This window comes from Pan troglodytes, chromosome 10 (genome assembly GCF_028858775.2).
Source record: "Pan troglodytes isolate AG18354 chromosome 10, NHGRI_mPanTro3-v2.0_pri, whole genome shotgun sequence".
In the NCBI taxonomy this organism is placed as follows: Eukaryota; Metazoa; Chordata; class Mammalia; order Primates; family Hominidae; genus Pan; species Pan troglodytes.
Window position 1 is genome coordinate 124336843 of NC_072408.2, and position 26724 is coordinate 124363566.

The 26724-nt window shown below is 44.0% G+C and overlaps 1 protein-coding gene across 3 annotated transcripts in view; it reads right to left on the bottom strand.

Moving 5' to 3' along the window:
- The window catches only part of KSR2 (kinase suppressor of ras 2), a 506130-nt gene that overhangs the window by 69642 nt on the left and 409764 nt on the right, over positions 1–26724 (bottom strand). For 2 of the 3 annotated variants that reach the window (XM_063785031.1, XM_063785032.1), the window contains exons 8-10: positions 22298–22365; positions 18968–19092; positions 3283–3451 (exon numbers count right to left, since the gene is read on the bottom strand). In XM_063785031.1, the coding sequence (XP_063641101.1) occupies positions 3283–3451; positions 18968–19092; positions 22298–22365 (362 nt within the window). The remainder of the gene's footprint in view (positions 1–3282; positions 3452–18967; positions 19093–22297; positions 22366–26724) is intronic. The other variant, XM_009426349.5, reaches the window with a different exon arrangement.

Sequence of the window (26724 nt, forward strand, 5' to 3'; positions counted from 1 at the left end):
ATTATTATTCGATTCTAAAATGGATGCACACTCATATATATCGTAGAAGTGCATGAGATAAAGTCCCTCTCCTCAACAGCTGCCATGAAGTTCTTCCAGACTTTACCGCACACATGCCAACACATATATGCACACTGGTACACAGACATATATATATGTAAATATTTTACAATAAATAGAATATTATACTGATGACTTTGCAAATCACTTATTTTATACTTAAGAAACATTATGGATATCTTTCCATGTCAGGAAATCTATATAGAGTACTACATTCCTTTGAAAGTTTGCAGAATATTTGGTTATATGGATATATGTGTGTATTCAACCATTCACCACCTACTCTTGATGGGCATTTGGGTTAATTTCAGTTTTCACTGTTACAGTGAAGTCCTTACACACAGATCTTTGCACCCTAGTGCAAGCGTTTCTGTATATAAAGTCCTAGAAGTGATATAATGGTCAAAGGAATGCACATTTAAAACTTTAACAGGGCTGGCTATGGTGGTTCACACCTGTAATCCCAGCACTTTGGGAGGCCAAAGTGGGTGGATCACCTGAGGTCAGGAGTTCGAGATGAGCCTCACCAATATGGTGAAACCCTGTCTCTACTAAAAATACAAATATTAGCTGGGTGTGGTGGTGTGCACCTGCAGTCCCAGCTACTCGGGAGGCTGAGACAGGAGAATTGCTTGAACCCGGGAGGTGGAGGTTGCAGTGAACCAAGATCGCACCACTGCACTCCAGCCTGGGTGACAGAGTGAGACTCCATCTCAAAACAACAACAACAACAAAAAAACTTTAACAGAAAATGCCAAATTACCTTCCCCAAATGTTGAGTTCAGTTCATACTCCTATGTCAAGGTATATGGGGATTTCATCTTTCATTCTACAATTCTGTCTAGGTCCTCATATTAATTAGCAGTGATGATGAGAAATGCAAATAAAGATAGCCACTGTACTTTATTATTATTGTATTTAATAATAATCCAAGGAGCCCAGATTTGTTGAGGCCTTCAATGAAACTGTCACCCTGCTAAGCTTTGTCCATGTATTATGACATTTCTTTCTAAAACAATTATCTAAGGTGGGTACTATTATGATCTCCACTTTATAGATCAGAACACTGAGGCCCAGAGAGGCGAGTTATTTGTCCAACATCACACAGACATTAAGTGGTAAAGCTGAGATTTGAACCTAAGCAGCTTGGCTGCAGAACCCATACTCTAACTGCCATGCTGAAGTGCTTTTACCCAAAGGACCCCTTAGCCCAGTCCCCAAAGAGGGCCAGGACCTTGTCATGGCCTGTCATGGAGCAGATGGGGATAAGGTGGCACGCTAGAACAGCCAATTGTCAGGCACCCCTTCTCGAAGACTCTGGCTGAGGGAAGGAAGGAGCTAAGGGACACCCTGATTACTCCTGGCTAGGAAGGTCTCTTGTCTGAAGATGCCAGCAGAGTCTTTAAGGGATGAAAAGAGCTGTGGTCCTTTTGTCCACAGTTCTCCCATAAAATGGCCTTTCCCCATCCCTTGGTCCATAAAACAAGTGCCAAACAATTTCAGGGAAAATACTCCTGAAGTCAGTGTCTCCAGGGAGTGAAGTGGCTATTGGAAAGCATCGGGCCCACTTCCCCCAGGTGTGGGTGGTCATGGGAAGTCTAACGGTCTTTTTTTTCCCTTCATCCCCTTCTGAAGAAGTAAAAAATGAACAACCCTGGAGATGGCGGTGGGAGCCTTCTGTCTGTGGAAATGCCGGGCAATGAATCGGCGGCATTTACTAAGACGATTCAGCTGGTGACTCACATTGCAGTCCTTGGTGGCTGCCAGATGAGTGGCCCCTACACTAGGTGGATATGAGACTGTTAAATTCAGACTTGAACTTAACAAAAAACCCAAAGTTCCAAGAATTCAAAATATGTGCCATCTCTGTGGATATAACCCAAATCAAAACAGTGTGGGCAGGTGCTGTGATTGGCTTGTCCTCAGATGGATGGATGGTTGCATGTGGGTGCCGCCCAGGTGTGGGGCGGGGCCTCTATTTGCCTCCTGGCCACTCACTTATGCCTGGTTAAGCTTAGAGGTGTGAGCTGTGGCCAAGGTCCTGGGATTTTTTTCATAGTGTGAAGCTTGTTGACTCAGGAGGAAATCAGGCGCTAGACCAGAGCATCCGATGGAACTTTCAGTGATGATGGCAATGTTCTACACCTGAGCCATTCAGTATGGCAGCCACCAGCCACATGTGGCTACTGAGCCCTTGAAATGTGGCTAGTGTAACCGATAAGCTAATTTTTAAATTATATTTAATTTTAATTTATTTAAATGTAAATAGCCACACATGGCTAGCGGATACCATATTGAACAAAACAGATGTAGACTCTGGTTCCAACTGGGCATGCCAGTCCCACCAGCCTTCTTGTTGAAGCCAGCTGCAGTGCCATAAATATGGCTGAGTTGGAAGCATTCTTAGGGCCCTAGCAGAGGAACCGGGCCAGGCTGGACCCTGGAAGAGATGGGGAGATTCTTAGGTCTCGTCTACCTGAAGGAAAAAAAAATCCCATTCTTAGGTCTAATGACAAAGGAGGTCAGGAAACCACAGTGTCCCATGAGTGGCTTCTCTACTATCATCTCACAGCCTAGTGCATACTCCCTGGTCAACAGTCCAGGTACCTTGGAATTCCTGAGCTAGAGGAACCTTCCAGATTATCTTGTCCAACTACATCTTTTCAGAGGTGAGACACAGCAAGAATGCAATAGACCTGGATCTTGACTCCAGGAATCCAGACTGCTCAGTGACAGCCCTGTCCTCACATCTGGGTTAAGACTCAGTATGCAGCCCTGCTCATACATGTGCCCCTAAGATCTCCAGCACAGGATCTCACTGCCAATTTTAACCAATTTAGCTCATAAGACAACTGTCATCTCCAGAGCCAATGGCTCCCTTCTGTGACTTAGACTTAGGCGAAGACCCTGGGTTGTAGCTTGCCAAAAGACAGAGTCTCTAAGAGTTCCTGCACCTCTTTGAGCCTCTGTTTCTTCATCTGTAAAATGAGCTGATAATGCTTACCTTGTGGCTGTTCCAAAGATTAAATAAGTGACATAAGGGTAATTGCTTAGGGTACGATAAGGGTCAGTCCACATACTTCCTTGCCCCTCTCTGGTCATTGACCCATTCGCTTTCCTGCAGAGACTTGCTGCATCAGGGCTCTGGCATGAACCCACCCCCTCCCTAATCTCTGCCCCTCCAACGCTGCACCCCCCATGTCTCCCCAAGCATGGAGGTACCTGGCAGGTTGAAGTTCTTCTGCTGCCGTGTGCACTGTGGGGAAGGGTGTAGGGGAGAAGGCGGCGTGGCACTAGGAGGGAGGGGGGGTGCTGGCGAGGAGGGCGTGGAGGACGTCGTGGAGGAGGGGTTGCTGCTGGAGTCTGGCTGGTAAGGGACAGGGATGTGGTCCTGCAGAGAGAAAACAGGGTAGGAGTCAGGGACAGGCAGGGAAGCAGAAACACAGCAGAAAGAGTGGGCTGAGCAGGAGAGGCCCCCACCCCAGCCCCTGCAACAATTCTTGCCCTTTCCTCAGCCACCAGATCCTTCTGAAGTCCCTCCCGCTTCATCAGCCCCATTGGGCTGCATCCAGCTGTGGAAGGAACAGCCTCTGGAGTCGAATTCCTGTCCACTGCTTGGACCCCAGAGTGAAAGGTGACCATGTAATGAAAACCACACAGGTGACAGCCACTCACCCTGTGCCTCTTTGATTCTGAAAAACCCCATGCAGAGGTGTCCAGAGTACCCCTCCCATCCCAACACCTCTCCTCCCAAGTGTTTATTAAAGAATCAACAGTCTGACAGCTCCAGAGAGAATGTGAGAGTGAGCCTTCAGCATCTTAGCTTGGGTCACAGCTGGAACCAGCACTGCCTCACCTCACCCTAGACCAGCTCAAAAACAAGGAGAGAGAGAGAATCCATGTGTGCATTTTCGGAATGGCCTGCTGGGGTGGACTTCCGAGCAGAGTAGTGGGTTGAACAGTGTCCCCCAAAAGACGTCCACCCAGGACCTCTGAATCTGATCATATTTAAAATAAGGGTCTTTGCAGACATAATTTAGGGTAAGGATCCCGAGATGAGATCATCGTGGATTCGGGTGAGTCCTAAATCCAATGACAAATATCCTAAATCCAATGTCAAATATCCAAATCATCCTGGATTCGGGTGAGTCCTAAATCCAATGACAGACATATGGAGAGGAAAGTCATGTGAAGATGGAGGGAGAGATTGGAGTGATGCAGACACAAGCCAAGGACTGCCGGAGCCACCAGAGACTGGGAGAGAGGCATGGAACAGATTGTCCTTCAGAGCCTCTAGAAGGCAACCTTGCTGACATCTTGACATTGAATTTCTGGCCTCTAGAACTGTGTGAGAATAAATTTCTGTTGTTTCAGCCACCCAGTTTATGCTCTTTTGTTACAGCAGCACCAGGAAATTAGTATCAGCAGGATCCAGAGTCAGGAAAACCTGGACTCAAATTCCACAGCCACCTCTTTTCTGTACATCCTGGGCAAAATGCCCAACCTTTCCATTCCTTGGTTTTGTCCTCTGTAAAATGGGAATAATGATAACATCAAGTGCACAGGGCTGCATGAAGATTAAATGATGTGGAGGAATGGGAGGCAGGGAGGCAGGCAGGGAGGAACAGTAGCTGATGTGGAGGCATGGGAGGCAGGGAGGCAGGCAGGGAGGAACAGTAGCTGATGTGGAGGCAGGGAGGCAGGCAGGGAGGAACAGTAGCTGATGTGGAGGAATGGGAGGCAGGGAGGCAGGGAGGGAGGAACAGTAGCTGATGTGGAGGAATCGGAGGCAGGGAGGCAGGTAGGGAGGAACAGTAGCTGATGTGGAGGAATGGTAGGCAGGGAGGAACAGTAGCTGATGTGGAGGCATGGGAGGCAGGGAGGCAGGCAGGGGGGAACAGTAGCTGATGTGGAGGAATGGGAGACAGGGAGGCAGGCAGGGAGGAACAGTAGCTGATGTGGAGGAATGGGAGGCAGGGAGGCAGGTAGGGAGGAACAGTAGCTGATGTGGAGGCATGGGAGGGAGGGAGGCAGGCAGGGAGGAACAGTAGCTGATGTGGAGGCATGGGAGGGAGGGAGGCAGGCAGGGAGGAACAGTAGCTGTATGCATTTGCAGGCATGTTCTCCTGGAAAGGGATAGATTGGTGCTGCCTGAAGCTTGAAAAGCTTTTCACCTCTTTGGGACTTTTTGCTTTCACCAGATGGCAAGAGATGAGCAAAAGCAGCAAACCTCCACATAACATAAAAGGGATTCCTACCTCTCAAAGCCAGCAGAGCTAAGTGTTCCCAGGGAAGCCTTCATCTGTTCACCCACAGGACAGTGGTCACTTGATCCCTCCATTACTCAGAGGTCCACTACTCATGTGGACCAGGTACCCAAAGATGGTTTAGTGTGGTCAACAGGTATGCTTATCTGCCAACTCCAAGAGTAGGTGTGGCGAACACCCAATAGCAAAGGAGGTCAAGGGCAGAGGGGAAATGGACATTCTCTGTCTAGATGCTTACTGGGTGTCCAGCCGGGTTGTAAATTTCACCTTCCCAAAGCCCACTCCACTGCCACTAGATCCACACTGCTTCTGGGTCAGTGAGTCTCTCCTTATCCTTTTTTTAAATTTTATTTTTATTTATTTATTTTTGTTTTTTGAGACGAGGTCTCATTCTGTGGCCTGGGCTGGAGGGTAATGGCACGATCACGGCTCACTGTAGCCTCAGCTTCCTGGGTTCAAGCGATCCTCTCACCTGAGCATCCTGAGTAGCTGGGACCACAAGCAAGCACCACCATGCCCAGCTTTAAAACACTTTTTTTTGGTAGACACAGGGTCCCACTGTGTTGCCCAGGCTGGTTTCAAACTCTTGGGCTCATGCGATCTGATCCTCCCGCCTCGGCCTCCCAAAGTGCTAGGATTACAGGTGTGGGTCAATGCGGTCGGCCTCCTTATCCTTAACATGGGCTAAGAACGTCCACCTTGTAGGTCTGTTGTGAAGTTTAAATGAGTTATGTAGGTACCCACCTCCTTCGTATTGAGTAGAGGTGCTTTGTCATCAATAAATGGTAGCTATTATGTTAATGATAGTATGTTTCTATAATTAAACTTTTTATTTTTAGATCATTGTGGATTCACATGTAGTTGTAAGAAGAGAGAGATCTTATGTTTCCCTTACTCAGTTTTCTCTACTGATAACATCTTATGAAACACTAGTACAATATCACAGCCCAGATACTGAACTGATACAGTCAAGATACAGAACAGACCCATCAAAACGAAGATCCCTCATGTTGCCCGTTTATAGCCGTACCCATTTCCTGCTCTCTCCTCACCATCCTCCCCCCATATTTAACCCCTGGCACTTCTAATCTATTCTCCATATCTGTCCAGTATAATAAACACTAGCTGTATGTGGGTTTTTTTGAGATAGAGTCTTGCTACATTACCCAGGCTGGTCTCAAACTCCTGGACTCAAGCAATCCCATTGCCTCAACCTCAATCCCAAGTAGCTGGGATTAGAGATGTGTACCCTGGTGCCCAGCTCTATTCTCTGTTTCTATAATTTTATCATTTCACTGTTTTATAAGTGGAATCATACAGTATGTAACCTTTTCAGATTGCCTTTTTTCACTCAGAATAATTCTCCATAGATTCATCCAAGTTGTTGCAGGTATCGATAGTTTCTTCCTTTTGATTGCTGAGTTTCTTCCTTTTGACTGATTGCTGAGTAGTACTCTATGATATGGATGTACTAGAGTTTGTTTAAACATTTACCCACGGAAGGAGATCTAAGTTGTTTTCTATTTTTTGCCATTGTGGATAAAGCTGCTATAAACATTTATTAACAGGATTTATGTGAACATATGTTTTTATTTCTCTGGAATAAATGCTCAGAAGTGTAGTTTCTGGATAATATAGTAATAACATGTTTAGTTTTAAAAGAAAATGCAAAAACTGTTCTCTGGAGTAGCTGCACCATTTTACACCAGCAATGTACAAATGATTGATTTTTCTCTGCATCTTAGCCAGTGTTTGGTATTGTCACTGTTTGTTATTTTAGCCTTTCTAATTGGAGTGTAGTGATATCTCATTGTGCTTTAGTTTACATTTCCTAATGGCTAAGATATTCAACATCTTTTCGTGTGCTTACTTGCCATCTGTATATCCATTTTGGTCTTGATGACTGTATCTATATAAGAAGTCTTGAGATCAGGTAGACTGATTCCTCTCACTTTATTATTTCGCAAAAGAATAAAGCTGTTGTAGATATTCTAGTTCCTTTGTCTTTTCACATAACTTTTAGAATAATCGTGTCTTTATTTATAAAAATAATCTTTCTGGGATCTTGTTATAAATTGTGTTAAACCTATATATGAATTTTGAGAACTGACTTCTTAACTATGTTGAATCTTCCAATCCATGAACATGGTATGGGTATCAGTTTCCTAGGACTGTTGTAACAAAGTACCATAAACTGAGTGGGTTAAAACAACAGAAATTTATTCTCTCACAATTTTGGAGGGCAAAAGTCCCAAGTCAAAGTATTGGCAAGGCCGTGTCTCAGGATCCCTCTGAGACTTTAGGTAGAATCCTTCTTTGCCTCTTCCTACCTTCTGGTGGTGGCCAGCAATTCTTGTCATTACTTAGATTGCAGTTGCATCACTCTAATCTCTGCCTCTGTTGTCACATGGTGCTCTCCCTGTGTGTCTCTGTTTCTCTTCTCCTCTTCTTATAAGGCCGAAAGTCATATTGGATTAAGGGACCACCCTTCCAGTATAACCTCATCTAAACTTGATTATATCTGCAAAGTTCCTATTTCCAAAGATCACATTCACAGGTCCTGGAGGTTAGGACTTTAGCATATCTTTGTGGGGAATACAGGCTGAACCACAGTGGTATCTGTCTGCATTTCTTTTGATCTTTGTTTCCTTTCACCAGCATTTTGTAGTTTTCAGCGTACAAGCCCTATACATGTTTTATCAGATATACACCAAAGTATTTCCATTTTGTTCAGCAATTGTAGATGGCATGTTTCTAATTTAGGTTTCCATATGTTAATTGCTAGTATATAGAAATATAACTGATTTGGGCCAGGCACGGTGGCTTGCGCTTGTAATCCTAGCACTTTGGGAGGCCGAGATGGGCAGATCACAAGGTCAGGAGTTAAAGACCAGCCTGGCCAATATAGTGAAACCCCATCTCTACTAAAAAATACAAAAATTAGCCAGGTGCGGTGGCACACACCTGTAGTCCCAGCTACTTGGGAGGCTGAGGCGGAAGAATCACTTGAACCTGGGAGGCAGAGGTTGCAGTGAGCCGAGATGATACCACTGCACTCCAGCCTGGGTGACAGAATGAGACTCCGTCTCAAAAAAAAAAAGAAGAAGAAATATAACTAATTTGTATTGATTGTGTATTCCGTGATCTTGCTGAATTCACTAATTAGTTCTAAGAACTTTTTAAAAAATATATTCTTTGGGATTTTTGTATTTTCTTTGGGATTCTCTACATGGATGATGTCATTTGCAAATAAGGACATTTTTATTTCTCCCTTTCCAATCTGCATGTCTTGTTTCCTTTTCTTGCCTTACTGTGTTGGCCAGAACTTCCAGCATTGTGTTGAATAAGAATGGTGAGAGTGGATGTCCTAGCTTGTTCCTAGCTGTAGAGGAAAACATTCAGTTTTTCATCACTAAGTATAATGTTAGCTGTAGTATTATTTTAGATGTTTTATCAAGTTGAGTAATTTCCTCATTTTTACTTTTCTGATTTCTTTTATCATGAATGGTTGTTGGAGTTTGTCCAACAAGTTTTTTGTATCAATTAATATAACCATGTTATTTTTTATTCTTAGCTTGTTAATACGGTGAATTATGTTAACTGATTTTTCAGATATTGAACCAGTCTTTTATCCCTGGAATAAACTCTACTTGTATATATTGCTGAACTCTATTTTCTAAATATTTTGTTAAGAATTTTTGCATCTATATTAATGAAGAATATTAGTCTGTAGTTTTCCTTTTTTGTACTCTGGCTTTAGTATCAGGGTAATATTGGTATACATCATGAGTTGGAAAGTATACTCTTCTATTTTTTGGAAGAGATTGTGTACAGTTGGTGTTAATTCTTCTTTAAACATTTGGTAGTATTCTCTGGTGACACCATCTGGAGATTTCTTTTTTTGGAGTAAGATAGTTTTAAAATTACAAATTCCGTTTCCTTAATGTTTACAGGGCTATGCAAATTATACATTTCATATTGGGTGAGTTGTGGAAGTTTGTGATTTTCAAGAAATTGGTTTATTTCACTTAAGCTATAAAATGTATATGTGTAGCATATCTCTTTTTATCCATTTGATGACTGCAGGGTCTGTAGTGATGTCCCATCCCATTCCTGACAATTGTAATCAGAGTTTTCTCTTTGTTGGTCTTGCTACAGGTTTATCAATTTCATTTTTAATTTCTGTTTTATTTTTCCTGCCTTCCTGTGAGTTAAACATTTTTTGGAGTTTCATCTTGACATAGCTAGAGTATTTTTGAGTGTATCTCTTTGTATAGCTTTTTAAATGGCTGCTGTAGGTAGTATATTATATATACATAACTTATTGCAGTCTACTGGTGTTGATATTTTACCAGTCTGAGTGAAGTTTTCCTTTATGTCCTTACCCTCCTCCTTTAATAATTGTCTTAAATATTTCCTGTACATATATATAGAACCACATCAGAAAGTGTTACAATTTTTGCTTCAACTCTCAAGCATAATTTAGAAAATTAAGAGGAGAAGGTATATGTACTATTGTATCTACTAGTATTTGTACACTTTTTACTGTTTTCTGATTTTCCAAGATTCTTTATTACTTCTTTTCTGTTTAGAAAATACTTTTCAGTTATTCTTTCAGCGTAGGTGCACTTATGGCAAACAGTCTTAGTTTTCCTTCATCTGACAATGTCTTGATTTCTCTTTCATTTTTGAAGAATATTTTCACTATGCATGGAATTCTGAATTGAAAACTTCTCTTTCAGCACTTGAAAAAATGCTGTGCCACTTTCTTCTGGCCTTCATGGTTTCTGATGGGAAATCTGTTGTCATTTGAATGGTTTCTCCCATAGGTATTGTTTCTCTGTTGTTGCTTTCAAGATGCTTTTGTCTGTCTTCAGTTTTCAGAAGTTTGACATGACATATCCTAGCATGGATTTCTTTGAATTGACCTTCTTTGATGTTTTCTGAGATTCTTTAATCTGTAGGTTTATGTCTTTTGCCCAGTTTGGGAAGTTTTCAACCATTATTTCTTTAAGAATGTTTTCAGCTCTGTCCTCTTTCTCCTCTTCTCTCTTTCCAGGACACCGATGACACCAATGTTAGATTTTTTATTATAATCCCCAAGGGTCCTTGATACTCTGCTCAGGCCATTTTCTCTCTGTTATCCAGACTGTGTAATTTCTATCATTCTATCTTCAAGTTCACAAATTCTTTCCTCTGCCCTATCCATCTTGTTATTGAGTCCATCCATTGAATTTTTTATCTGGTTATTGTATTTTCTAATTGTATGTTCTAAATTTTCTAAATGCTTCTTCTTTTTATCTTCCAATTCTTTGCTGACACTTTCTGTTTCTTTTCAGGGACTTCTTATGTTTTCATTAGTCTCAAGAATGTTCATAATTGCTTATTGAAGTATTTTTATAATGAATGCTTTAAAAGTGTCATCAGATAATTCTAAAATCCCAGTCATCTCAGCAATGGCTTCTATTGATTGTCTTTCTTTTTCTATTCAGCTTGAGATCTTTCTGCTTCTTGCTATGACAAGTAATTTTCAACTGAAGCCTGAACATGTGAGTATTATGTTGTGAGACTTTGGATGTTATTTAAACCTCTTGTTTTTGCTGGATTTCTGACATTGCTCTAGCAGAGAAAGGGGAGGTACTGCCTTGCTATTGCCAGGGATGGGTAGAAATTTAAGTTCTGCATTCAGCTTCTGTTAGTCCCTGAAGAGGGAAGGAGTTCCTCATTATTGCTGGGCAGAGGTTGAAATCCAGCTCCCCCATAGACCTTTGCTGATACCACTCTTGCTGGGAGGGGTAAGAATGCCAAAAAGCAGGGAGCAGACTTGTTAATGATGGTGGTGTAAAAGCTCTGACTCTCCACTAGGTCTCCTTGAATCCTACCTCAGCAGGTGTGGGAGGGAGTGCTGCATTATTGCTGGGTGAGGGGGGTGTTCTTTCCCACCAGCAGGGATGACAGTCCCTACTCAGCCTTCTCTAACACCAGCCTGGCAGGAGGATTGGGATGCCAGGGTTCAGCTTGACAGGGATGGGAGTCTAGACTCCCTACTTGATCTTTGCTGTTATGGGTAGGTAGGGCAACAGATTTTTCTGTGGTGTTTGGCTGGGGTAGGATGGTTATTGGGTAAAAGTTTTCTTGCTAAGCTGTCCCTTTCCTGGGCCTTTGACTAGATGGGGCAGGCTTTTGTTGGGGCTTTTTTTGTTTTTACTCATTGACACATCCAGGTTGCCAGCTTCTTCAGTTCTAAGTCTGGGATACATGAAGCTAAAAGAAGTCTCAGGCGGCCAGGTGCAGTGGCTCATGCCTGTAATCCCAGCACTTTGGGAGGCCGTGGCAGGTGGATCACAAGGTCAGGAGTTCGAGACCAGCCTGGCCAACATAGTGAAACCCCATCCCTACTAAAAATATTTTGAAAATTAGCCAGGCGTGGTGGTGGGTGCCTGTAGTCCCAGCTACCTGGGAGGCTGAGGCAGGAGAATCGCTTGAACCCGGGAAGCAGAGGTTGCAGTAAGCTGAGATTGCACCACTGCATTCCAGCCTGGGTGACAGAGTGAGACTCCATCTTAAAAAAAAAAAAAAAAAAAAAAGTCTTAGGGAACTCACCACTGTGTCATTGCTTGGGTCCCTAGCTGGTCTGCCTCCTTCTTGCCCTCTTTCAGAGTGGTCTTATGTTTATTTTATATACAATGTCCACTGTTTTTAGCTGTACAGTTGACCCTTGAACAACACAGGTTTGCATTGCAATGGTCCACTTATATGTGAATTTTCTTCTACCTCTGCCACTTCTGAGGCAGTAAGACCAACCCCTCCTCTTCCCCCTTTTCCTCAGCCTACTCAACATGAAAATGACAAGGATGAAGACCTTTATGATGATTTGTATCCACATAATGAATAGTAAATATATATTTTCTTCCTTATAATTTTCTTAATAACATTTTCTTTTCCTTAGCTTACTTTATTGTAAGAATACGGCATATAAGACATAGAACATACAAAATACATGTTAATAAACTCTGTGTTATTGGTAAGGCTTCTGATCAACAGTGGGCTATTAGTAGTTAAGTTTTGGGGGCATCAACAGTTATATGTGGATTTTCAACTGTGGGGGTGGAGTTGGCATTTCTCACCCCCACATTTTTCAAGGGTCAACTGTACTTAGTGGGAAGAATATGGAAAAGTACAATTACTCCATCTTCCTGGAAGCAGAGTAACTAATATTGTTAGTTCATTTAATCTTGGCAGCAAACCTGCAAGTTAGGTGTTTATCTCTGGAGGGAGAAACTAGACTCTCTCCAGAGAGTCTCCGAGAAAGGGAAACTCAACTATGATTGTGTAGACAAAGAAATGGATACTGGCCCCATGGACAATTAACATTCCCAAGCTATAGAATTTTCCCTGGAATAACAGATCTCCCCAATTTGATCTCTGACCCTGTGTGGGAGAAATAAATGTGAGTCCCAGTAGAAGGCAGGGAACATCTGTCCACTTGGACATAGTCTTACTATTTTAGGCAAGGTTATGCTCCAGTTCATTCTAACCACCTGCCACGCAAGACCACCTTGAAGGTAACTCTGATCCAACATTAGTAGAAAGGCATCAGGAAGCCTTCGCACTCTATCTTAATTTATCTAATGGTAATTGCATTTCCATAACAATGGACATATTAGTGTAAGGAATAATATGTCAGTGACGTGTGGAGTGAAGATTTATCATTTATGACTATGATATAGAAAGAAGCTCCCACTCGGCCCAGGGGGCAGGTGAGGTTTTTCAAGGAAGTTGGGGGCCAATTATATTACAGGAGGAAAAGAAAGTCAGGCATCTATCCACCCTCCCAAGCCTTGCTCTTTGAACTTGCTGGAAAATTTCAAGAAGTTTCCATAGATGCTCTGCAAAAAGATGGTCATCGTCTAACTTTAAAAAAAAAACCATATAGGCTTGTGCTTCTACATGGACATTTGTCAGCTTATCTGTCTCATCCTCTAGACTAGGCACTCCCTGAGGACAGGGAGTATGTTATATGCATCAGCACTTAGCAATGAGCCAGTCACACAGTTACATGGTGGCCCCTCAGTAAATGTGTGCTGGATGAAAGAAAAAAGAAAGGAAGAAATGAAAAGAGGAAGGGTTGTATGGAAGAACAGGAGAGAGGAATAGAGGAGGAAGATCTATTTCCTCCCACTAGACTGTTATTTACTCATCTTGGAATCTGCAAAACTAAGCACAGAAACAAAAACATAGGAGGTAACTAATCAATGTTATATGAATGAATGAATGAACTAAGCAATTGAAAGGAAGAAAGGATAGAGGGAAAGAGGGAGAGAAGGAGAGAAAATTGTCTTTATGGTGGAAGGACTTATCTCTACCTCTTTGAGGACAGACTCATTAATACATATGGTACTCACTTATCCTGGCAGAATTGTTACAACAGGAGGGAAAATCTCTTCTGCAGGTTAAACCCACATCTGTGTCTGAATGGGACCAGCAGCTGGCGGTTGTGTTCCATCAGAAGGAAACTTATTAAACTCTACTAGTTCATGCAGGGAAAGGCTAATGGCATAATTCCTCTTTCTGAACATAGATGAGAGCTGGAAACATCCATCAGAGACCATCCAGTACAACTACTTCATTCTGTAGGAGGGGATGCTGAGACTGTAAGGTGGGAGGAATGGCCTCCTGGAGTCACACAGAGCATTAGTGGCACAGGTCCCAAGTCATGGCTCAGAAGCAGAAACACAAGGTTGTGCCAAGTAATAAGAAATTCACATCTGACTCTGAAACTCAAATAGAAGCACGTTCATCACCCAGGTTTCCACTTCAGCCAGCTGAGCACTGATTTGGACATGGCGGTGATGGTCATTGTTCTCCCATGGACACTTTCTAAGGAAACTGTCCTCACCCTCCAACCCAACAGCCTTTGTTCAATGGACTGTCCTAAACAGACACACTTGTCTTGTGACCTCCATAGCCCACTCCCAACACAGGATCATAGGCCAGAGCATAATGGCAGCTGACCAGTGACCTATAATATGGGATGGAATGATGAGATAGGCCATTAGGAAGAAGAGCAGAGAGCATTAGGAGCAAAGGCTGAGATAAGATGAGGTTCAAAGAGAACAGGGGAGCCACAACAGGCCAGAAAACAAAGAAGCCAAAGGTCATAAGGAGTAGGAACTATATGGAGGCAGAAGCAATGATAGAGGAAAGAAAGACAAAAGTAGAAGATGAGGAAACCAGCCAACAGTAACAACACATCAGAGCAGACCCATAAAGAGTAGCTAAGTCAGGGTCATGATGGAAGACCAGAACAATGGCCTATGGGCTTGCTTTGGGTCCAAGGAGCTGGACTGAGCTAAAGACCATCCTCCATGTCTAGTTTCATGAGGCCCAGCTCCTAAATGATGATTTCCCTTTCTCTGAATTGCCCCCATGTCCATCCTTTACAAAAGACAACTCATTTTGCTGAGCCAGCCTAGGTGGGTCTCTGTACCTTGCAACCAACCAACAAAAGCAAACCAGCATGCAGCCACTTCAAACAGCTTGAATACAGCAGGCAGAGATTCAGCCTCTGCCACTACTGCAGATGGTATTTTTGATGGCTTGATGTGGAAGTACAAGGGTTGTAGCTTGGTCCCATAAGGAATTGGCAGATGCTACTGTTGCTGCTTCTCCTCCTTCCCCCTCCTCCATTCTCCTCATCCACCCCACTCTGTCTTCCTCTTCTTCCTCCTTCTTTCTCCTTCTCTTCCTCTTCCTCCTTCCTTTCCTCCTCCTTCCTTCTTCCTATTTCTCCTGCCTCTTCCTTCTCCTCTTTCTCTGTCTTCTTCATCATCAAGCTACTTCCATGCCCTGAGTATTCAGAATTTGACTAAAATCCTTTATACATATCATACATCTAATCCTGTCTGCAACCCCAATGATACCTCCTATTATGTCTATTTTACGTAAAGGAAAACTAAGGCAGACAGATCTTGAGATAACTGGCCCACAGTCGTACAGCAAGTTAAAGAGCTGAGTTGCAAGCTCAGACTTCCTGATTCCAAAATCTACACTCTAACCACTGTGCTGGGTGAAAAAGCAGGGCCTTTGTGAACCTGGATTGACTGAACTAGACAGGAGACAAGACAAAGAGCAGTGAAAAAAAAAATCTTCAGACCAAATTGGCTCAGAAATTTATTGCACTAACCACATCATTGCCTGACAAGAAGAATCTGTGTGAAGCCAGTGAGAAGGGAAAGAGGGGAAAAAATAACCCAGCCCTATGATAGATCTTGTCCACCTTCATGTCAAAGCTGCTTTCTTAATAGAGGTTAATTTATTTCCCTTATCAAATTCTCCTGCTGGCAGACAAGCAGAACAATGTCACAGTCACTGATCTATCTGACCTATGTTTCAGTCTCATCTGACACCAAGAGGCTCACTGTGCCTGTAAAGCCAGAGAGAAAGGTCTCAAGGTGGTTCTGAGCTCCTCGTCCCTCAAAATGTCACAAAGGAAAGAATGGGTTCTAAGGGATGCACAATTATTATACTTCCCAGAAGCCTCCCCACTGCTCAGCCCTCCCAGCAGTGGGGATCCCCTCTCCTAGAGACCTATATCTTTTGCCAATAACAAAGGAAAAGTGGACGCGGCCTGATGTTTTGATCGGAGGCCCCCAAATTTAAGCTGATAATAATAGCTAGAATCTCCTGGATATTAACTATGGGCCAGGAAGTACACTGAGTGCATTTAAATGTTGATTATTGAATTCCATCCTCATAACAACTGTCTGAGGTTGGTGTTCTTATTGCCTGCCACGGGCTCTTTAAAACATGACTACAAATCCGTGGACTCTTCCCACTAAGAGTTGAGGTCTGTGTTTCTTCCCGTTGAATCTGAGCAGGCTTGTGACTGCTTCCATCAGTAAAGTGCAGCAGAAGTGACACTGTCAAAGTTCCACCTGTTTGCTAATTCAGTTGCTCTTTGAGCCATGAGCTACCATGTAAGAAGCCCGACTACCCTGAGGCAGCCATATTGTGAGGACACCCAAGCATTACAGCAAGTCCATATACAGGTGCTCTAGTTGACATCTCTGCTGAACCCAGGCTTTGACTCAACCCAGCCCAGGCACCAGACATGGAGTGAAAGAGCCTCTAAATCAGGGGTCAGAAAACCTTTTCTGTAAAGAATCTGACAGTAAATATTTTAGGCTTTGCAGGCCATGCAGTCTCTGTCATGACTACTCAACTCTGACATCATAGCACAAAAGCAGCCACAGAAATATGCGTATGGCTGTGTTCCAATAAAATTTTATTTACAAAAGTAGGTTGTGGGCTGGATTTGGCCTGTGGGCCATAGTTTGTCAATCCCTGTTTTAGATGACTCCAGCCGTTATCTGTGTGAGTCTTCCCAGTTGATTCCCATTATGGAACACAGACAAACCATTCCCTCTGCTCTCTGTCCTAATTCCGGACCTACAGATTCTGTGACTATAATAAAAGGATGATTGTCATACGCCACTAAGTTTGGGTGGTTTGTTGTGCTGCAGTAGATAACTGGAACAGCCCCATTTTACATACGGGAAAACTGAGGCTCAGAGAGATTAAGTTACTTGCTCAGTCTCACAGCTAATAAGCAAAGGAAGCCCTGGCTGGCTGCCAGGTTTGCCTGATTCCAGAAGCCAACTTCACTCAGCTGCTGAAATTATGCCACAAGGAGCCAGATGGTAAATGGCTTCGAGATAAAAATGGCGGGTGAGATAGCTTAAGAGCAAAGGGACACACAAGCTTTGTGGGAAGACATGGAAGGAGAGGTCAGAGATAGAGGAGGGACCAAATTATGCGTGGGCTTTCAGGCTGCAGCAGAGTCTGATTTGTTTTCTAGATGCAGTCGAAAGCTATTGGACGGTTTTTAAGCAGGGCATGACATAATTCAAATTACATTCACTAAGTATCACTCTGGCTGCTGTGTGGGAAATGGATTGGGAAGGGGGCAATCCTCTCTCTGTGTGTTGCCATTGAATAGTGACTCAGCTATCATGATGTTCCTCCAGGACCTGAACACAGGTCAGTGCCCTCCCAATCCTTGGGCTGATGTGCTTTTTCCACTGATATCGTTTGGATATTTGTCTCCTCCAAATCTCATGTTGAAATTTGAACCCAATGTCGGAGGTGGGGCCTAGTGGGAGGTACTTGGGTCACAGGGGTGGATCCCTCATGAAGAGTTTGGTCCCTTTTTTTGCGGTAATGAGTGAGTTATCCCTCTATTAATTCCTGCTAGAGCTGGTTGTTTAAAAGAGCCTGGCACCTCTCTTCCTTCCCCTCCTCTCCCCTTCCCTCCCCTCTCCTCTCTCTCTCTCTCTCTCATGCACGTTTCCTTCCTTCCTTTTGCCGTGTGATGCGTGCTTCCCTTCACTTTCCAACATGAGTGGAAGCAGCCTGTGGCCTCCCCAGAAGCAGATGCTGGTGTCAGGCTTCTTGTACGGCCTGCAGAACTGAGAGCCAAATAAACATTTTTCTTTATAAATTATCCAGCCTCAGATATTCCTTCATAGCAATGCAAATGGACTAAGACATCTACCTTCGACATAATGCATGCAAGCTTTGAGATGCTTGGAAAATCACCTGCTGGTGTGTGCAAACTTTGCCTCCTACTGTGAGGCTGGGCATACCCCCAGGATAGATTTGGTACAGCCCCATCAGCAGACCAAATAAAGGATATGGAAATCAGGCCAGAAATTTCTAGGCCACAATTGAAAGAAAGATGCACAGAGGGGCCCACTGCTGACCACCTGTCTGAGGGTAGAAGCCAACCAAATTGCCTGTTGCTCAGAGCTCAGAGCCTCCAAAGAAAACCCACCCATCCAGCCTCTACCAGAAGCTCAGAAATAGACCCCTATTCCTTGGAGGTCTGATCTGACAGATGTGTCAGAAAGCCCAGAACCATCTGCAAAGTTGGTCCTGGAAGATGGTGTTATGATTTGGCTGGGTCTCCACCCAAATCTCATCTTGAATTGTAGCTCCCACAATTCCCACATGTCATGGGAGGGGCCCAGTAGGAGGTAATTGAATCATGGGGGCTGGTCTTTCCTGTGCCATTCTCGTGATGGGGAATAAGCCTCACAAGATATGATGGTTTTATAAAGGGGAGTTTCCCTGCATAAGCTCTCTCTTGTCTGCCACCATATAAGATGTGCCTTTCGCCTTCTGCCATGATTGTGAGGCCTCCCTAGTCACATAGAACTGTGAGTCCATGAAACCTCTTTTTCTTTATAAATTACCCAATCTCAGGTATGTCTTTATCAGCAGCATGAAACAGACTAATATAGATGGCAAAACCTCTCAAAGAGCAAAGCAAGTGAGGTCTGGACCACTAAGGAAACTCCTTTTAAGTCTCTCCTCCCATCCGTTGTGCCTTCCTGGACACCCTCATCCATTCTCATTCCGACATGCCCTCTTTCTAAATAAGATTTCTGGCACACAAATCTCTCCACTGATCTCTGGACGTCCCTCAAGCTTTACTCAACACAAACATCACAGAATTAGGGGAGCCGAGACGGGCTAGGAGGGAGCTCCATACTCCCAGATCAACCCTTCCTCCCTCCTACCCCTCACCCAGCAGTGCCAGCCCCACATGCCGAGACCCAGGGGAAGCCCAGCCTTACCTTGTTGATTTTGTTGGTTTTGGGGAGCGTCTGACTGATGTGCAGGTCTGAATAGCGAGGTGGCTTCCGTAGAGGGTTGTTGATGTCACACGGAACGGACTCTGTCCGGACTAACCTTGCTGGATCCGTAGGGGTAAAAACATTGATTTGGGAGTTTAAGTATCACTTTGTCTTTGGTTATGCCAGGACGGCATAGCTCAGATCCCACCTCTTAGGCCCACCCTCCAGACTGGAGGACAATTCACTAAAAGTGATAATGATTCTGTGGTGGGATCAGGGTATACTCTGTGGTTTGCAACATATTTCTGTTGTCCATATATGACTTTTGACAATTAAGATGATAATAATAAAACTAAAGCTATCAGGTTTTTAAAAAAATACCATAATTGTTTCTTATTGGCAGATTCAAAACTCATTTTAAATACACGAGGTTCCTGATTTCTCAGGGCCTGTGATGAGTGGACAAGCTCATCATGGTGCCCTGTCCCTAACTTTCTAACCTCTGTGTTAGGATCATCTTTCATTCCTTTTGGGATTTCTCAGGCCTAAGCAGCCTGCCGCACATTGAAACACTTTGTCCTAAACAACTTTGGATCCCTGAAAGAAAGACAGATGTTCCAGGAAGCTAGGCACATAGTAGATGCTAAATAAATGCTTCCTGATCCAAATCATATCGCCCAAGCCCCTCTCCCTTCTGTTACTTCTATTACTCACAGGGAACACAGCAAGGGGCAAAAATGAGAAGCTCAAAATCAAATTTGATGCCTGGTATTGTTACTTGTTAGCTGTTGTTGTTGTTGTTGTTGTTTTATTGCAGCGGTGAGGGGAGGGTGTTGGTTGAGAAGTTTAAGCTCCGGATTGACCCAGGGATTTCATTTCTCTGCTTAGCCTGAGCTGCCATCACCATGGAAACTGACTATATTTTCAACTTCCAACCAACGGAGAGAAAAAGCAAGAAGCTGGTGGATTTCTGCAAAGTTCAGTTCACTCTGTATGTACAGACACCTGCCACCTTTGAACAAAAGGCGGCATGGCCTTGAGGGTGGGTGGGAGGGAGCCCTTCTTCAAATGTCAGCCTCTGAAAGCCATCACCTTCCAGCAGGCTGCTTCTGTCCATATGGGAATCAGCCTCTAGCAAAACCCTCTACAGAGGAGAATTTGGTGGGAGGCAATTTTTCCAATGAGGCTGACCCAAGGCAGGGTCTCAAGAGAGGTGAGAATTCAGGTTTTAAAATAGCCTCATTGAGTGTATACAGTTATTCAAGGAACAGATGGTTCTCAATTAAGGATGTGGGGTGGGAAGGGCAAGAGAAGGGAGCTGAAGACTTTGACTTCACTTGCAATTTTCTCTGTTTTTGGAGATAAACAATGCAATGATCATCGAAAACCAACTGCCCGTTGGCTTTGGGACACATCACAGTGATTTCAGCAGCAGTTTGCCTCCTTCTTTAAGTTTCCCTTGGGTTCATTCTAAATTAGGGCAGATTCCCAGGAATATGCACCGATCAAGGCCAGCGGAGATGGGAGTGGGAAAGTGAGAGGACAGGGAAGGAGGACTCAGTGTCAGATTAGCAAGTTGCTGTACCCTAAAGTTGCTCCCTGGTGATTTGAAGGCTCTGTCCATCCTATAGATGAGGGGCTTGCAGGGAGGCAGCCAGCATGACTTTAAAATATTTCAATAAACTGCTTACATTTAAAAATAAGCATATGGGCCAGGCGCGGTGGCTCACACCTGTAATCCCAGCACTTTGGGAGGCAGAGGTGGGTGGATCACCAGGTCAGGAGTTCAAGACCAGCCTGACCAACATGGTGAAACCCTGTCTCTATTAAAAATCCAAAAAGTAGCTGGGTATGGTGGTGGGTGCCCATAATTTCAGCTACTCAGGAGGCTGAGGCAGGAGAATCGCTTGAACCCAGGAGGCAGAGGTTGCAGTGAGCTGAGATCGCACCACTGCACTCCAGCCTGGGCAACAGAGAGAGACTCTATCTCAAAAAATATTGAATAAATAAAAAATAAGCATATGGCACATAAAATTCTCTATTTGGGCTTTTGTTGGAAATGTCAGAAATGCTGGCAATGTAGGTCCACATAGCTGGAGTGGCTGGCTACCCTCTCTAGATGGCACTTCGGTTTTCCAGTGTCCCACAGCCCGCTCTGGCCAACTTCTCTCATTTAGGACATCTACTTGGCCCTCGTAGGCATCTTAGTTTATGTCTGACTCCTGCTCTAGAGCAGTGCTTCTCAACTTTAAGGTGCATAGGAATTCCCTGCAGATCCTGTTTAAAAAGCAGATTCTCATTCAGTAGGTCTGAGGTGGAGCCATAAATCGTGCATTTCTAACAAGCTCCCAGGTGATCCTGATGCTGCTGGTCCATGGACAATGCTTTGAATAGCAAGGATCTGGCCTACGATGTGCAGTAGAACTTTCTGCAGTCAAAAAAATGTTCTATATCTGTACCAATATAAGCCCTTGAAATGTGGCTGGTGGGACTGAGTAATTAAATTTGTGTTTTTATTTGATTTTAATTAATCAAATTTAAATAGTCAAATGTAGCTAGTAGCTACTGTATTGGGCAGCACAGGTCCAGAAAGTCCCTTGGAGATAAATTTCAATATGGATAATGGAGTTTGGGGGTGATCACCCCATAGGGCAAGGATCAGGGGAACTATTTTGAAAGCTGGACTACAAAAGTTCCCAAGGCAGTGTCCCTTATAAGTAAGTCCTTGGCAGCCAGGAAAAAGCCTTTCCTTCTGTCTTTCCTTCCAGCCAGATTCGTCTTGCTTTTGCAGTGGAATCCTGGTAGCGGCTCTCCCAGGGCTGCTACTTCCCTATGTGGACAGGTTGACCCAGACACTCCTAGGGCCCCAGGAGATGGGACACAAATGGCCCAATCCAGCAGACCCAAGACATACCCCTCCTCATGCCTACTTTTGCAAGGCCAATTGATTAAATCTAGAGAACACACAATGGAAAAACACCCAGCCAGTGCTCTTTTTTTGGTGGGAAGAAAAGCAATGGGATTGGTAAACAGAAGAGGCTAGAAATTAGGAGAGGAGACAGGATGAGAGAGCAGGGGTTAAGTGGGGAGACAAAGGGAGCTAAAGTGTCAGAGGGACCAGTAGAGGGGCAAGAAACAGGGAGAACAGGCATAGGGGAGGATAAAGGAGACAGATGTCAGGAAACATGGCATCAGAGAGAAAGAAACAATGCTGGAAGTATGTGGGGATCAAGAGGTATTCAGAACCAACCTGATGGGACAGCTATGTGGGGGACCTGCAGGAGCCCCACCTCACCCCTACCCCTAGGGCAGTAAGTGTTAAATAGTTACCTCCTCGGTGGATGATCAGAAGATGACAGGGCGGGGCTTCTTTGGTGCATTTGTTGTGGCACTTTAACCTGAGAAAGATAAAGAGAGAGAAAGATGGATAGGTGAATGGCTGAGTGAGCGGGTAGGTGGGTGGGTGGATGAATGGATGGATGGGTGGATGGGTGGATGAATGGATGGGTGAATGGATGGGTAGATGGATGGGGGATAGATGGGTGAGTAGATGAATGGGTGAATGGATTCACAGATGGATGGATGGGTAGGTGGATGCATAAATTGGTAGATGGATTGATGCATGGGTGGGTGGGTGGATGGCTGGGTGGATAGATTGATAGGTGGCTGAACAGATGGATGGATGGTAGATGGATGGGTGGATGAATAGATGGATAAATGGGTAGGTGGATGGACGGGTGGGTGGATGAGTGGGTGGATAGATGGATAGATAGATGACTAGATGAATGGATGGCAGATGAATGAACAGACAGATTGATGGTTGATGTGTGGATAGATAAGGAAGTGAATAGATAAATAAATGGACAGATGGATGGATGGAAGGATGGATGGATGGATAGATGGATGGATGGATGGATGGTGGATGGGTAGGTAGATGGATAGGTGGATAGATGGGATGCCCCCAGTGGTCTGGAAAGCTCTGGGTGCTGTGGATACTAAGATGTGAGATGAGATGGGGCAGCTACTGCAAAGGCATATCCTCAGCAAACCAGGAAATTATCTCTGGAGAGAGGTTTCTAGTATCCCACTCTCTCAGGTAAGTCTTGGGTGGTCCAAGAGTGGATGGCAGCTGTTTTATTAGCACTGCCCACACGGACTTCATGTTTTAAAAAATATCAAATATCATGCTTTTCCCATCAGCCTGTATTTTTGATCATCATCACAATTCTTCTCATCATCTTCCATTTACTTGAAGATTCATTTTATACTATGTCATTTAATCTTCATAACAACTTCACGAAATGGGCATTATTATCATTCCCATTTCACAGATGGAAAAACTTGGATTAACTGACTTGCCCTGACAGAAAACCAGGGTCAGGGGTCCCAAAGGTGGCCGCTCATTTTTCTTAAAGCCTCACGCTGTAGGACACATTCAACCAGGGCTTCCAATTATAATGAAATCGGTGCCAGGTATTAAGTTTTAGAGGCATACAGTTGAAGAGTTTAGAATGATAATGTCTTCCTTTGAGAGGAGCCAAAGAGGACACCTTGCTCTTTCCCCTGGAGTTGCCTGACTTCACAAAGATAATAAAAATCACAAATTACTGCAGCCTGGCTTTGTCCTTTTCTTTTAGAGTTTTATGTCAATAGGATAGATACACGCTGTGGAAGATGCCATAAGTGCCCCATTCATATCCCCTTGGATTATCTTACCATTTTGCACATACCAGTCTAACTTCCAGCAGCCAACATCTTTGCCAGATGGTGGCCCTCAGGCTGCTTGGAGATTTAGTATTAAAATAGACGTATACACTAAACTCAGAAGTAGGAACTTTTACAGTTGCCCCCTACTCTCTTCCTGATTTGATAGTTCTCTTTAAAATAATGGTTTGAATATGCAGGCACAGACTCAACATTGATTCCTCCAATTAGTCTAGTTCAGTGGTTCTGAAAGTAGTGTTCTCAGACCAGCAGCATAAGCACCACCTGGGAACTTTTCTGGGGCCCCCTGGCAGATCTGCTGAATCAGTACTTGGAGGCTAGGCTGCAGCAGGCAGCACTCTGGGTCTGAACAAGCCCTCTAGGTGAATTGGATGCATGCTCAGGTGTGAGAAACACCAGCCTAGCTGATTGTTTTGGAATATTTGTGCACATTTCCCCAGTTTTTCTCTTGTTTGGTCTTTCATGGCTCTGATGGGGCCCTGAATTCCTCTCTGAAAAAGTTAGACCTGGGACCACCAAGAGTGCAGAAGGGGAGCAAGGAGGGACATAGGAAATATGAGACAATGCTGAATCACAGGGTGAGACGTAAGCCCTTCTCCAATTCTCTTTCAATCTGATGGCACCAGAGAGGTCTCTCCAACAGGTGCTATCTCCAGTCCCAGATTTCGACAGGTAGCAGTATCCACAGGGAATTTTATCAATGATTTTTCCATTTGAAAATTTATTTTTTCCAGGTTGCCTTATGAGATGGTTTGAATATTTGTCCCTTCCAAATCTCATGTTGAAACGTGACCTCCAAGTTGGAAGTGGACCTAGTGGAAAGTGTTTGGGTCGTGAGGGTGGATCCTTCACAAATGGCTTGGTGCCTTCCTTATGGTAATGAGTAAGTTCTCACTCTATTAGAGACCCTGAGATCTGATTGTTTAAAGGAGCCTGGCATCTCCTTCTATCTCTCTTGCTCCCTCTCTCACCATGTGACACCCCTGCTCCCCCTTCTCCTTCTGCTATAAGACCTTACCAGAAGCCAACAAGAGGCTGGTGCCATACTTGTACAGCATGCAGAACCGTGGGCCAAATAAACTTATTTTCTTTATAAATTACCCAGCCTCAGGTATTCCTTTATAGCAATGCATAACAGACTAACACACCTTATATTAATGGCAAATGATGTTGATTTTTCATTTATGATAATGAGATACATTTTCATCTTTCAATAAATTTAAGTTTAAAAAGGCCATAAATAGAAAATAAGTAAAAATAGTAGAGCGGATATGTAATTATGATAAAATCATGACAGAGTGTTAGACAAATGTCTGAGTTAGACTGGGAAAAGTTGACTTAGACATTTTGGAATCTACAAAAAGAGGACATAGCTCTTGGCACCAGAAAGTCTAAGATGGTTGAAAAACATTTGGAAGTGCTGTTGGTCATGAATGTCATAAAGACTGTAGGACACTGAAAATAACAAGAACTAACATGTTTGATGTGTTAGGTAATATCCTGAGTGCTTTACATCATTCGTTTAATCCTCATAACAGCCCTAAGAAGTAGCAATTATTGTTAGTCCCATTTTACAGAGTGAGAAACTCAGGCTCATCAAATTTGGATAACTTACCTGATGTCAAATGGCCTATGAGAGACAGAGTTCCCAAGCCCAACTTTTAACCACAATGCTAAATGCCTTCCTAACTTGCACTCTTTTTGCTTTAACATCTTGGGGGTAGGTGTGGGTAAAGTAGAAGCTTCCCGGGAGCTATAACTACCTGAGTCAAAATGCCCTTCTTTGAGACAAGCCTAAGATAACACCTAACTCTTCCCAATACGGATGCTTGACTTCACAAGGATAATCAAAATCCCAAGTTACTGTGACCTGGCTTTCTTTGTCTATTCCTTTTCTAAGACCCTCAGACTCTCAGACTTATGGGAAAGGTCCCAGCCCCCATGGGAAAGCTCATGATGCTTCAAAGCCCTGATGCAGAGCTCTGCTAAATGTGAAACGGGCCTTTCATTCATTCAACACTGAGTTTGGCCTGGAGTGCCCCAGATACCGGAGATTCACAATGAACAAGGCTAATGCAGCCTCTCTGTTTATGGGGAGGGATGATAAATGTATAAGCAGATAAATCAAATAATTGCAGATGTCATAAGATCATGAAAAAATATTACAGGGAAATGGGTTGGGGGGAATGATGGGATATGAGGGAGGTCCTTGGGTAGGTGTCAAGGGTAGGGGAAGCCGAGTTCCAGCACAAAGGTTTGGAGGGCAGAACAAGTGTGGTGAGTTCAAGGGTCAAAAGTTAAAGGTCAATGAGGCTTTGAAAGTGATGAGAACTTTTAAAGTGAAGAGAACAACACGAATGGTGGGGACACGAGGAAGGGGAGGGGGTGGGGACCCCAAAAGCTAAGGCAAAGGGTCTGCATTTGAATCTGCAGGTGCTGTGAAGCCACTGAAGGTTTCTGAGGACCATGACATGGCCAGACTGATGTTTGGGAAGCCCTGAGCTGTGGGGAATCTGATGTCAAAGGGGAGTCAGTCCAAGAAGTTTCTGCACTTGGAATAGCTGGACTCCACCCCAGAAACTTCAAGAAAGAATATTTTTCCTTTCTAACACCCCCACCTAAAAGTCATCTCTAATAAACCCAGCTGGAAGAGTGCCTTGCAGATGCAAAGAAGCCCTGTTGGTGTCTCGTGGGCAGCACTTTGAATCAGGAGCATGCAATTTAGTTTAACCTGTAGACCACTGCTAACCCAAGACAGAACAGGTAAGGCTGCTCATGACCTTGGCCTGTTTCCTGCTCTCCTCCTTGGCATTTTTCCTCTCCAGAGTCCCTTATTGCTTCTCTCTTGCAGTAATGGAAAAGCCCTCCTTGACCTCTGTCCCAGGAGTGGGAGACCAAACACTCTTCCTTCCAGCCAGGGGCTTCAGTGGGCAGCATTAGCAGTGGAAACACAGCCTTGCTCATGCAGAAATCCCCAAGGGAAATATCTCCAATGCCCAGGCACTTAAACCTTGCACTTAGGTTCAGATGTC